Source organism: Conger conger, chromosome 10, assembly GCF_963514075.1.
Source record: "Conger conger chromosome 10, fConCon1.1, whole genome shotgun sequence".
Lineage (NCBI taxonomy): Eukaryota > Metazoa > Chordata > Actinopteri > Anguilliformes > Congridae > Conger > Conger conger.
The window spans coordinates 9,591,344-9,604,940 of record NC_083769.1 but is presented as its reverse complement, the minus strand read 5'-3'; the positions used below and the strand labels follow the sequence as shown (position 1 = coordinate 9,604,940).

General features: G+C 44.6%; 1 protein-coding gene across 1 annotated transcript in view; it reads right to left on the bottom strand.

The window, feature by feature from the left end:
* Positions 1-298: 298 nt before the first annotated feature.
* Positions 299-13,597, bottom strand: part of LOC133138643 (putative helicase mov-10-B.2) — a 30,381-nt gene continuing 17,082 nt past the window's right edge. The window contains exons 11-20 of the mRNA XM_061257567.1: positions 13,481-13,578; positions 11,051-11,149; positions 10,426-10,534; positions 10,062-10,179; positions 7,603-7,794; positions 7,125-7,199; positions 6,401-6,526; positions 5,460-5,548; positions 3,891-4,009; positions 299-1,508 (exon numbers count right to left, since the gene is read on the bottom strand). Of these exons, the coding sequence (XP_061113551.1) occupies positions 1,447-1,508; positions 3,891-4,009; positions 5,460-5,548; positions 6,401-6,526; positions 7,125-7,199; positions 7,603-7,794; positions 10,062-10,179; positions 10,426-10,534; positions 11,051-11,149; positions 13,481-13,578 (1,087 nt within the window). The 3' untranslated portion in view covers positions 299-1,446. The remainder of the gene's footprint in view (positions 1,509-3,890; positions 4,010-5,459; positions 5,549-6,400; positions 6,527-7,124; positions 7,200-7,602; positions 7,795-10,061; positions 10,180-10,425; positions 10,535-11,050; positions 11,150-13,480; positions 13,579-13,597) is intronic.

Below are 13,597 nucleotides of genomic sequence, written 5' to 3'. Positions count from 1 at the left end.
TCTTTGACAGGTCAGTCATGTGAAAAGTTAACCAATCAACTCATTAAAAACTGAGCCCTGATTTCATATTCAGCAGGAAAGCATTCGTTGTACAGGGTCTGAATTGAGATTTAAAAATATAATTTGGGTTATTGGATTTAGAATGAATACAATACAAGTCAAGTCAGGATTCTGGAGATTAAACAGTGTCAAAGCCATTTTGTCTTTTATGATTGAATCTTATTTTACTTGAGGTTTAGGTGGATATGTGGTCTGTGCCTTGGACAGCCATCGTGTAGATCGAATCCAGACCATTACCGTAATCAACATTTTAACTGCATTTCGTCGAGCTGTGTTTGCGAGCAAAAACTACAACTTTCATTTCATCACAATATAAAGCTAAGGCCAAATTCAAATTGGATGAGAGCCTTTGAATTGGTGGAGAGAGCTCCAATATTTCATTCCATGTTTTTGAGAGAAACTATGCTCTCTGAGCAAGAAAGACCTATTCCTTTCTACTCTTCTGATAGACGGTTTCGATTTTTAATAAATGTTAAGTTTAACCAGATAAAGATTTAATAGAAATTTTCCTGCACAGCAGAGCGCAAAACTGTAGTAGTTGTGCTTCAGGTGAAATAACACTAAGAAAGGCACAGCATTACTTTTTTAGAATATAAACAAATTAAATGTTATAGTCCCAGTTATAAAAGTACCAGCCCCAACATGGGTTGGCACAATATTAAAATGCTATAGTTAGAATAAAGCAACCAATAAGAAACATTTTCAACTTTGAATTCAAATTTTTAAAATTGGGTAAATTTTGTCTGTTTGTGGGGCTTATAATTTTTTATGATTTCCAGTGACCCTTTTTTCCACACTTTTTAATATATTTTTATTGTCTTGCTCGTATTTTATTGCTTCCCTCATATTTGGGCTATTTCCTATTAAGTTCAGTAAAAAATAGTACAACATTTAAAATCAGGTTTCACCATATTTGACCCATTCCCTATTCATTTCAGTAAAAAAATCTACATTTTAAAATCGGTCGATTTTCTCTGTAGCTATCCCTTTGACAGCTATCCCATATCAACTGAATGTTGATTCACTTTGGGTGACTTGTTGACTGGCAGTCATATCGCTGTCTGGTTAAAAATGTAAACGGCATGTTGGTAATGTCAGCCTTGTCTCCAAAGGAGCTATACAAACTCTTATAATGGACCCTATAAGAGCTGTTGATTACAGGATAAAACTAGATCTGAAAATCAGAAAAAAAAAAAAGAAATTGGTAAAATTTGAGGTTTTTATGTGAAATCTAGCTCTGAAAAAAATAATGATTTTGATTGCAAAAGCTGGTTCATAAAGGCTCTGTGAGTCCAACCACAAACTATCCCTGAGTTTTTACACTGCCACAGTGGTGCGTCCTCGGTGCCTTGTGACGGACTTTCGCTCCACCCAGTCCTCCGGATCTCACAGTTCACTCCGCCATTCTGGGTCCATCTGCTGCTGCATCACGCTCTCCTCAGTCTCCACTAGAGGGCAGAGTGACACATTACATTACACTACATTACATTACGTTAGTTATTTAGCTGACACTTTTATCCAAAGCGACTATTTTGTAATTAAATGTTTTTATTCAACAAAAATGCCTCCTTAAACCACCCTCTGAACTCAAACATCAACCGAAATCAAAAATCGAAACAACCGAAATCATGAAAAAAATTTGATAGCACCTGCCGAATTGCCAGGCATCCAACTTTCTGTAATTAGCTCCATGAACCGAGCAATCGACATCTCCATGTAGACAATCTGGAGAAAGCTCTTTACCCAACGAGACCAGGACAGGGCATGTGGTGGCCATCTTTGTGCAAGCATTTTTTTTAGCTATGGGGCGACATGGCTCAGGCAGTAAGAGCAGTTGTCTGGCAGTCGGAGGGTTGCCGGTTCGATCCCCTGCCCGGGCTGTGTCGAAGTGACCCTGAGCAAGACACCCAACCCCCAAATGCTCCTGACGAGCTGGTCGGCCAACCATACACATTTTTGAGGTTGCGATAAATCAAGTTCCTTCGCTTAGAAACAGTTAGTAAATTAATACTCAAAGCGACTTAGTTGATTAAACAAAGCAGGGGACAATCCCTCCCTGGAGCAATGCCAGGTTAAGGGCCTTTTTCAAGGGCCCAACAGCTGTGCGGATGTTATAGTGGCTACATCAGGGCTTGATCAACCGAGGTATTGTGTATTTGAAATACACGTGGGAAGAAAATTGTAAAACCAAGAGATGTTGTTTTCAAAGAAGTTCTACCTTTTAAAACTACCTTCAGAAGGTAGTGTGGATCACTGCGCTCAACCAGCGGAAGACGGAAGAGGATACTTGTGTGTTCAGCGGCTATAGTTCCAACCATCAAACTTCTCCGAAAACAATTTCAAATACACATGATACCTCGTGTAAATAAGACAGCCAAGGTGTATTTCTTCACTTTGAAGGAGGCTACTGACTCTGATAGGTTTCAAGTCTTTATGCTAAGCTAACATGCTATGCTAACATGGAAGTTGAGCCACTGAACACACAAAAGAAAATGAAAGTGAACATCTCGTCGGAAAAAAAGATTCCCAAATATTTCCAAAAATGTTGGCGTTTTCCTTTAACCTTTGCTTCTCCTGTTCCCTCCTGGGCCCCCCTGTGTATGCTGGTGTTCCTTCCAACCACAATTGCAATCCCAGAAATCTAACAAGCCGTTAATATGTTACATTTTAAATTACTCTTCACCTAAGAAATTGTTTGCTCTCTTAAACCATAGTATGTTAGTAGCTATGCAGTGAAGAACACAAGTCCAGTACTCAGATGCTATGTTACAAACAGTTACAAGAAGAGATTTAAAAACATTTCATCAATTGATCAAGACTGAGATGAATCAATAGGCCCCCTAATTGGTGAAAGTGGACACTTGCCACTAAAACTAATCATCTACAAGACATGAAAAATTTAAAGACAAAGCAAATTATAACTAGCCAGATCTGCACTGTGTAAATTCATTCATTCATTCATTCATTACCCATTATCCGCTTATCCTGAACAGGGTTGCAGGGGGGCTGGAGCCTATCCCAGCATACATTGGGCGAAAGGCAGGAATACACCCTGGACAGGTCGCCAGTCCATCGCAGGGCACACACACCATTCACTCACACACTCATACCCACGGGCAATTTAGACTCTTCAATCAGCCTAACCTGCATGTCTTTGGACTGTGGGAGGAAACTGGAGTACCCGGAGGAAACCCACGCAGACACGGGGAGAACATGCAGACTCCGCACAGAGAGGCCCCGGCCGACGGGGATTCGAACCCAGGACCTCCTTGCTGTGAGGCGGCAGTGCTACCCACTGCACCATCCATGCCGCCTCACAGTGTAAATTAAAGAAAAATATTCTGGAAGAACTTGACACGTGTGTTGAACAAACCAGTGTAATTGGGAACCTATTGATTTGCCTCAGTCTTTAATTTTGTTAAATTGTATTTTTCTTTTTATATAATTGTTGGCAATGTAGCATAATATGAACCAGGGACTCGGACATAATGTGACGTAAGAGGGTGAAAAAGCACCTCTTGAAGAAAAATAATCACTGCTTGTTAGAACTCTAGGATTGCAATTATGGTTGAAACAAAAAACAGCATACCGGGGGGCCCAGGACCGAACTTGAGAACCAAATATTTCTGCTGTCTTAAAACCTTAAAACAAAAATATTTGACCGGGTCGGGTAGAGCGACTCAGAATGTTGATCTCTCATTGAGTGTTCGTCCAATGAAGTGATGTGGAATTAATCCATCCGGGGACCAATAGGAACGCGGTTCAGAATGCAGTCCCAGAAGCTGAAACGTATGGTAAGAGGGTAAAGGGTTGACCATCACGGTGCTTACCGTGCACCTCTGTTGTGATCTGTAGACTGGCCAAGCGGCCGATCAGCTCCTCCTCTCCCTCTTCAGCGGTGTAGTCGATGCCGCAGTATCCGGCTTCCTCTGAGCAGTAGTCGATGAACCTGGGGTGGGGCAGGGAGGTGAAGGGCAACAGGCACTTTTCAATTTCACTTCTTTCGCTTAGAAACGGTTGGTAAACTATTTGTGGCAAACTTGAAGTGTACACCGAAATATTTGGTGTATTTGTGGCAAATGTCGACAAAAAGGAGCAACGCGGAAAAAAAAAAAATATGTGTACTTTATTATTAACAACGTGATGATTCAGCTGATGTGGCCTGGGGTTATCAGATAGATTGGTGCTGTAATACTGCCTAAAGTCTTCAATCGTTGGCAAGATTGGTGAATCTCCAACCAACTCTTTTATTGCAGCTATTAGTACACTTTACCAGAAGTTGTTTCCAGTGAACACCAGCTTGGGAAAATGAGAGGAAAGTTGTGGTGGCATTGGGTGGCTGAGGGCAAAGAGTATTCAGTGCCATCTTGTGGTTGGCAGCTGCTAGTGCGGATGTATTTTGTATAAAGTATGCCAATATATTTTTCTAGTGTTCAGAGTGTTGCTGATAGCTTGGAGGGCATATGCTGTCCGTGTTATCAGCGCCATAAAATGCTTACAATGCTCTCCTTCTGTCAGGTGACTGAGAGGCAGGACTGGACCTTTGACCTGCTCACCACAGCCTTGTCAGAAGTAAAAACTGGAACACTGAACCACGTATGCTGAACCAGTCAATCAGATAACATGTCAACAGTTCAATGTCAGTTTGAATCTGAAATGTACTCTTTGACAATCGCCGTTCAAAACGACCAACTTTGGCGATATAAACTAAAATCTTACCCTGACAGAATTGAACTGAGCCAGTTCTCTAAGCTTCTAGTCTTGAGCACACTGCTGACACCCTCCACACAATAACTGACACGGTGGCCTTGCAGAATTACAGACACCCCACTGGAAGCTCCAGGGCTCTCCCGGAATTCGCCATCGCCTCCCTGACATCTCCCAGAATTGAGTCATCTGCACCCCAGGCGGACGTGAAGTTTTGAAACTCGTGTGATCCGCCCGTGAGCCGTGGAAGCGCAAAGCGTGGCGGAATGCCCCGAGGTCACATCCTGGGCTTGAGGTGCAGGGAAGCGCACTGTTCCTGGTGATGGGTATGCACTTTACACTGCCAAGTGCCTATTATGTAATAATAATGTCATGTAATGGGAAGGGAACATCCCCTTCCCAGAAATAATTTTTGCAAACGTGGTATGTCTGAAATTAGAATGGTTTTTCCCTGTGCGAACGCAGGATCTGTGGGTGATACGAGACCTTTTTTTGACAAAATGAGATGGTGTCATAAATACGTTGTTTATAGGGCACTAAATATGTGTGAACTTTTTACACAAAAATACATATCAAATTTTGAAAAATGCTAAATTTAAGAGGTTGTATCTGCTTGGAGCCCGTTCACTTTGCTATCTTTGGACGCAGATAGAAGCTTCGGTCATGAGTCGTCAAAGTGGCCATGTCCTTACTTTCCCCATATGGGGTCCTTCCTGAGGATTAAGGGGTTTCCCACCACGATCAGCAGGGCCTTTGCTCTGGTTACAGCCACGTTGAACCTCTGTGGGGAAAAGATAACACCGGGCTTCATCACTCTTCCGCTGGGAGGCTGGCACTCGTACAGGACGTGCTGGAAGGGGACTTTCCGACAAAACTTTTGTGAACGTCCTCGATTCACATGTGAATTTAAATTCAAGCTTTTAACGTAACAAATTTAACAGAGCAACTTACATTTGTCCCCCACATACAATCCATTTATATGGCTGTTATACGACTGAAATATGTCTGGTTAAAGGCCCACTCAGTCATTTCAGGTGCTAATATAATGCTAAAGGCTAACAACGAGCAAAAAGACAAAGCTATGGTACGATTATGTAGAATTATTTTTCTCATAAAAATAACGGTAAAGATCCTCATGAAAAGCACTTCAAAAGGAAAAATAAGTATTTAAAATATAAACAATGCAAGTTGTACCCTTGAGAAAAATGAGCAAATTGTCCACTGTATAAATGTACTGCAAAAAATCTCTGGATAGATGCTGGTCCAGGCCAAGAACAATAACTATAACGATAACTAAAAATATGTTGTTTTAAAAATCATTCTAACTCAAGTGGATGGAATCCACACCACAACTATAATGATAATGGCAGTGACAAACTATCTTGTTGGGATCACTTTCGCACAGATTTTTTTCCAGCTGCATGAATGACAAAACACTGACAGCCAATCAAAATCAATCCGAATTTACATGGCATCCACATTTATAGAACGCTATCGTTCAGCAGTGTGGATGCTCACATCGTTATGGTTACAGTTATGGTTATGGTTAAGGTTACGGTTACGGTTACGGTTATGGTTATAGTTCTTGGTGTGGATGGGCCTTAAGAGTGCTTCCTGTGAAGACGACAGGCACCTTCTCGTTCTTGAGGAATCCGATGCTGAACTCGTGGTCGAGCTTGACGTAGTTTTGGCTGCTGCGTACGCCTGAGACCAGGATGACCTTCCTCTCTTGCCCCTGGAACTCCTCCACCGAGCCCACCTGGGACACAGGGCGCACTTCAGAACCCGGCCGAGCCAAACGGAACCGAGCCGAGCCGAGCCGGGCCGCAGCCATACCCATACTCGAGTACGGCGGCTTTTCCACCATTTTGTGAAAGCCATGGTGAGGTCGTTGGTGTTGCAGCATTCTAATCCTATACACTACAACTCCTTGGGGTTGTTTCACAAGGCTGGCTAACTCACTAAGCTTGACAGAAGTATGGCTTACTCGGCTAGCTAGGTGAAATACCACCCTAAGCTAATCGTGACCTTCCAGCCAATACAGGGCCTGATTGACAGAAGCAGGCGTTGTAGTGCTGGAATTAGAAAAAATGAGGGTCGGGTCACAGCATCACGCTGCATCCCGAAACTGAAAAACTCAACTCGTCTGTTTTACTCCTTTCCTCCACAAAATTCTGGATGGGAGACGAGGCGGTAGTGGAGGAAAGGAGTATTGGGGGGCACCCCACATGTGCTTGCTCGTAAAGCAGGTCAAGGCCCGGGGAACGTGGGACCCGCTTTCCTAACACGACTGTCTGCGGCATTACTGCAGTTTGTAATTATAGCACAATGTTAGTGTGTGTTTTTCTAGAACATACTTTGAGTTCCTCGATGCCCATTAGCTGGCTGAGCTCCTTATCAACAGATTTGATGGCTTTCTGGATTTTCTGGACCTGAAAAAGGAATACAATGAAACGAGTGAGGCAATGAAAAAATTAACAAACATGAAAAAGAAGGACGGACTGGAAATCGACTCATTTTAGGAATATTTGTGCCAAAAAAACTGTTTCCATTTCCATAGACATTTAAACTTTGATCGCATAAAATTCAACATTACAGCAAAAAGAGTTGCTGCACATCATATTCATCGTATTCATAATTGCTATCCTTACATGACCGCATTTTTGAGATTCATCTACGCCCACTCAATACCGCAGAACAGTGCAGGCAAACGTGCACCTCAGTGACTCACAGAAATGACTCAATCCTGGGCTCGCCGCATATTTGGGAGCAGTAGTCTAACAGCGGTGTCATCGTGTTTGTGCTCGGAGCGCTCCTGAAAAGGGGCTGTCCCACCTGCTTCCTATAGGGGGCGATGATGCCCACTTCCCTGGGCGACAGTCTGGCGATGCCCTTCTTGGCCTGGGTGAGGAGCAGCTTCTTGAGGTAGTCCACGAGGATGTCGATCTCGCTGCGGTTGAAGAAGGACGGGCTGTTGCCCTCCCGCTCGTCTTTCCCGGCCACTCCGTGGAAAATAATCGGAAAACCCTGGAATACCAGAGGGGGAGGGGGGGGGGGGTAAATCAGATCGGGTGTCAAGCCCCAACATTACACTACATTACAAGTCACTTTTATCCAAAGCGACTGAGCACACAGGCTAATTTGGAAATGGCTGGTAGCTGGTAGACCAGTTCAGCTTAGCTGGTTTAGCTGGTTTACCAGTTTCAATTCTCAAGCTGGTCAAACTGGAAACCAGACTAGCTGGGGAAAACTCTCGCAGACATTAGACCAGCTCCCAACTCGGCATAGTTTAGCTGGTTGGACAAGTTTCAGTTTTGAAGCTGGAAACCAGACTAGCTGGGGAAAACTCTCACAGAAATGGGAAGAAAACACGCAGTTTACACAGAGCTTTAACCTAGGACCTTTTGGCTGTGAGGAGACAGTGCTAGCCACTGCACCTCCGTACATTGTATCATACTACCTTGTGTATGGTTAATTATTTCCCCAAATCAAATAAAAGAAACCCTCTATCTCCTACATGCAGCTAACAAATCCAGGTGTAATCCGTGCAGTTCCAGGTTAAATATGCCCTGGCGGACATTAATCAAACCGTCTGTGGTCGAATCGGTGATATGGAGAAGGCTACTCAGACCTGAACAGACTCAGGTAATTACAGAACATGCACAACAGGGCCGAGGCTAGGCGGGACACCACTAATCCCATCGAATTTCAGACGCAGGAAGGCGAGGGATATAGCAGGATTTGTTTGTGAGAGGAGGCAGGCGTCCCAGAATTCAGCTGTTCTGCGCCCAGTGTTGCATTATGCCCAGTGTGGAGCCTGTTGCTCTGAAATTCCTTCGTCGCGCAGGAAACCCAGCACACCACCGCAGTGATAAGTCACCCTCACAGACAGCGCGTTTCACAGACAGTCTAATGACAAACAACGGCGCTCTGAATCCATTCAGGCGCAAATGAATAACGAGAGAGCTCACAGAAAACAATAAGCACTGTGCCCGTGTTCATAGGCGCCACTAATAACATCCCACAGGATTGTAACTGCACAGACTACAGCGTCCACAGTCTCCCTTCAGTACTCACAGGGTTACCCGGACATATTTTTGTGGGTTTCATGTATTATTAGGGACATTTTTATCATAATGTTGAAAGTACTTTAGCTAATGGGGGGTAGTGCACTCACCGGCTTTGTGAAGTAAATTTTTCACTGCAATTTCATGACACATACTGGAGATCATTTTGGTATTCCAATAATAATAATAATAATAATAATAATAATAATAATAATGCTATTAATTTCTGCTATTATTTTTTCTTGTATTATTTCTCATAGTATTGTTGGTTGTTGGTAGTATTATTATTGTTTTTTGAACTTAATGTGATCCTGGTATTTTCTTAGATTCCAGCTCAGTTTCGTGTTGTGTGTTTTTATTTTATTTCGACGATGCAAGAAAGGGAAGAGCAGTGGAGCTGGCCGGCTGAAAAGCTGTCACTCGCTTTTGCTTTCTTTTGCCCTTTTTATTTTAGTTTAGGCGGCACAGAATGGTGTAGTGGGTAGCACTGCCACCTCACAGCAAGAAGGTCCTGGGTTCGAATCCCCGTCGGCCGGGGCCTCTCTGTGCGGAGTTTGCATGTTCTCCCCGTGTTCGCGTGGGTTTCCTCCCACAGTCCAAAGACATGCATGTTAGGCTGATTGGAGAGTCTAAATTGCCTGTAGGTATGAGTGTGTGTGTGTGAAAGGTGTGTGTGCCCTGCGATGGACTGGCGACCTGTCCAGGGTGTATTCCTGCCTTTCGCCCAATGTATGCTGGGATAGGCTCCAGCCCCCTGCGACCCTGTTCAGGATAAGCGGGTTAATGGATGGATGGATGGATGTGTTAGTTTATTATTTATTACGAAGACTTTTTATTATTTATTATTTATTTTATGTTGGTGTTGATGCTCTCTCTCTCCCTCCCTTGTGGAGGAAAGGAGGATACACTTTTTGGAGTATTGGGACGCTGTTAATTTAGGCAAAAAAAAGAAAAAGAGAAGGCCGAGATGTTGTATTTCAAAACATTTTAGGAATATTCCATTTTAAGGGTTTATCCAGAGAACCTGAAATAAAGGTTTATACCAAGACAACTGATGAAGTCACAGGCACTGTAGAGTCAAGGGCACACGTAAGAGCAAACGAGTACAGTAGCCGTAGCTACACTCAACATTGAGAGTAAAGGGAGAAATGCATGCCATTTACAAAACTGCAATCAGAAACGACACTGCCCTCGCACTGTGCTCTCTCATGCCCCACTGGACCTCACCTTCTTGGGCAGGTGCTCCCAGTGACAGTAGGCGTTCCGGAGGATCTCGTCAGCGTGCACCTGGAGCTCCCCCTCGTAGAAAAGCTCGTTAGGGATCTTCAGGATGGCCGGGTGCGACCTGGAAGTTTGGGAAAGGAGGGACGTCGGACGGTGTAAATAAGTTATTTAACACAGACATTTTCTGAAGAAAAAGCTTCCATGTTTCTCCTTGTCCAACAGCCTCAAACTCCAGTCCTTGGAGAGCTTTTGTGATTTAATTTCAACAACCAATCCATTCAGTTCTTGGAAAACACGGTGTGTGGACTCTAAGCACCAAGAACTCAGTCCCTGTGATGAAGAGGAAGGGGGGAGGAAGGTGGCGTACCTGTAGTTCCTCAGCAGCTTGGTGACGAAGCGTCCGTCGAAGGTGTTTGTTTCCTCGTCCTTCTTGTAAAGACGGTTGTGCTTCATGAGCCTCTCCAACAAGGACAGGCCTACAGAGAATTCAGAGCAGGGGTGAAACGCACCTTCTGCTACAAGCGGCCAGATTTCCGTCCGCGCAATCCGACTGTACCTTCGCAGAGCCGCACGAGGGACTTAAACTGCAACAGACAGTCGAGAGACCGGAGGCTCACAGTAACGGCAAAACACCCACGTTTCCCATTTTTCGATGAGCAACGAGCCCTTTTTCAGTTCATTAACCACGTTTGCGGCAGCCTTCAATGTTTTACATAGCATTCTCCTTCGTTGTGATTTTAATCATCATCATCATCATCATTGTTACATGGAAGTTCTCCTTCACGCTCGCTCTCCAGCACAGATGGTAAGTTACAGTGTTATTTCTAATGTTCTATTTGATTAATTACGTATGTGCAGTTTCAGGAGGAGTCTTTGTTTGTGTGAAGATGTTTGTAATGGCGGATATGCAGGAGTGATTTAAAGGTTAAAGTTCACATTGTGTCTGAAGTAATTCAGTACAGAAGCTCATGCAGCCAGAGGCACATGCTCACCCAGTCCGTGCTGAATGGCCAGGGGGGATCGCAGAATGGGGCCCAGCTGTTGGGGGTCCCCGGCAAGGACCAGCTGACCCGTCTCCGCAGAGAGCAAGCCTGAAGACACAGGACACGGGCACTTACAAACTGCCCTGAGGACACAGGACATGGGCACTTACAAACTGCCCTGAGGACACAGGACATGGGCACTTACAAACTGCCCTGAGGACACAGGACATGGGCACTTACAAACTTCCCTGAGGACACAGGACAGGGGCACTTACAAACTTCCCTGAGGACACAGGACAGGGGCACTTACAAACTGCCCTGAGGACACAGGACATGGGCACTTACAAACTGCCCTGAGGACACAGGACAGGGGCACTTACAAACTGCCCTGAGGACACAGGACAGGGGCACTTACAAACTTCCCTGAGGACACAGGACAGGGGCACTTACAAACTGCCCTGAGGACACAGGACATGGGCACTTACAAACTGCCCTGAGGACACAGGACAGGGGCACTTACAAACTGCCCTGAGGACACAGGACATGGGCACTTACAAACTTCCCTGAGGACACAGGACAGGGGCACTTACAAACTGCCCTGAGGACACAGGACATGGGCACTTACAAACTGCCCTGAGGACACAGGACATGGGCACTTACAAACTGCCCTGAGGACACAGGACAGGGGTACCTAGAAACCGCTTATTCCTGGTCTGGGTCAGATATGATGAGATTAATTACTTAATAAAACAAATGGGAAAAGAGTTGTCATTACAGCTGAAAACACAAACAATTAATACTGACAAACACATTAGTGAATATCACTTAAGTGAAGTGGTATGGAAATAATTGAACTCTCCAGGAAAAAAAAATGAAAACACTCCAGCAAATCTGAGACTTTTCCCAAGTAAACCCGTTCCTGAATCAAAATATACAATCATTCAAAAGAAGAATTTTGTTTAGATTTATTGCCAAAAATAGATCCTCCTTTTAAAATTGGCAGCAATCTGCCGGAACATACTGATATCTAAAATAAAAGGTTGAAGCACGTCAAATAAAGCATTTGACCCAGGTTGGGTTTACTGTTGGTCCACTTTGATGGACATTTACTTTGCAACACTGCAAGAGCAATGGCGCTGTAAAACCTTTATAAGGCAACCTTTCGGCACAGAACAGGAATAAGAGACCTCGGGTATATTTACAGCTACTGTGAAAGCAGAAGCACTTTTGGGACACGTTATTTCGTATGTGGGCGGTGGGTCTTTAACATTCGCGGATGATCTTTATCCTCTGCCGGTTGTGCAGCTCGAAGCCCTAAATCTACGGCCTGACGAGGCCTAGAGGACGTCCTCCTCTGGACATTTACGGTCTTCACCGGGGAGGCCAGTAAAACTCTACAACCTGTGAATACAGCTTTCCCACTGGTTACAGCACTCCTTTAAAGTAGCCTTAACAAAGAACTGCACCTTGGCATTGATCCGCACAGCTGTACTCACACGTAGCCAAACAGCCTAGGCACAGTCAGACTAGGGGCCTGTTCCACAAAGCAGGAGTTGGCCAAATAACTGCCCTGGGTAAAACCCGGACCCAGCCCAAATCTGGAACATGGACTGAAGTAAAAAAAAAAAATAGCTGCTCCAGTTTTTACTTTTATGAGTCATCCAGCTAACTCGGTAATCCGGCTTTGTGGAACAGCCCCCAGCTTTCAATGAAGCAGGGAGACTAACTTAAGCAAAAAAAGAAAAGGCACACCTTGTTCGGTGAGGTGCAGACCAAGAGACTTAAAAAGAAAGGTTGCATATTCTAGTCCCTCCTCCTGAGATGTGGTATTTCAATATATTTTAGGAATAATCCATTTTAACGGTTTATCCAGAGAACCTGAAATAAAGGTTTATACAAGACAGCTGAAGTCACAGGCACTGTAGAAACTGTAGAAACTTGAGTAGAGTAGCCGTAGCTATACTCAACATTGAAAGTAATGGGAGAAATGCAAGCCATTTACAAAACTGCAATCAGAAAACCATGACAACCAACCAACCATTTCACGTTTCATTTCTCAATAAACTGTACCTTCCTCTGATGAAACCACATCATGTGACTGGTCCAGTAATACTAAGCAGGAATTTTCAGTGAGCTATCATTACATGTTATTTGGCTGATGCTTTTATCCAACTTGATTAGACTAAGCAGGAAACAATCCCCCCCGGTGCAATGTGGGGTTAAGGGCCTTGCTCAAGGACCCAGCAGCCGTGCAGATTTTATCACGGCTGCACCGGGGATCGAACCACCGACCTTGCAGGTCCCAGTGATGTACCCCAACCACGATGCTACAGGCTGCCCTAGAAGGGGGGTTTAGCACAGAAGCCTTATCTGGCTCACACCCCCCCTCCGTGGTGGAGTGGAAGGGGCTGAAGCCTGTCACCAAGGTTACGGCTTTACCTGACAGGCCAATGACGCACTCGGGCTCCACGGCGTGCCCTGCCTCATCTACAAATATGTGGGAGAAGTGGCTTCTGGGAAGGCCTCCGGACACAAGCCTGTGGAGCAACAGGAACC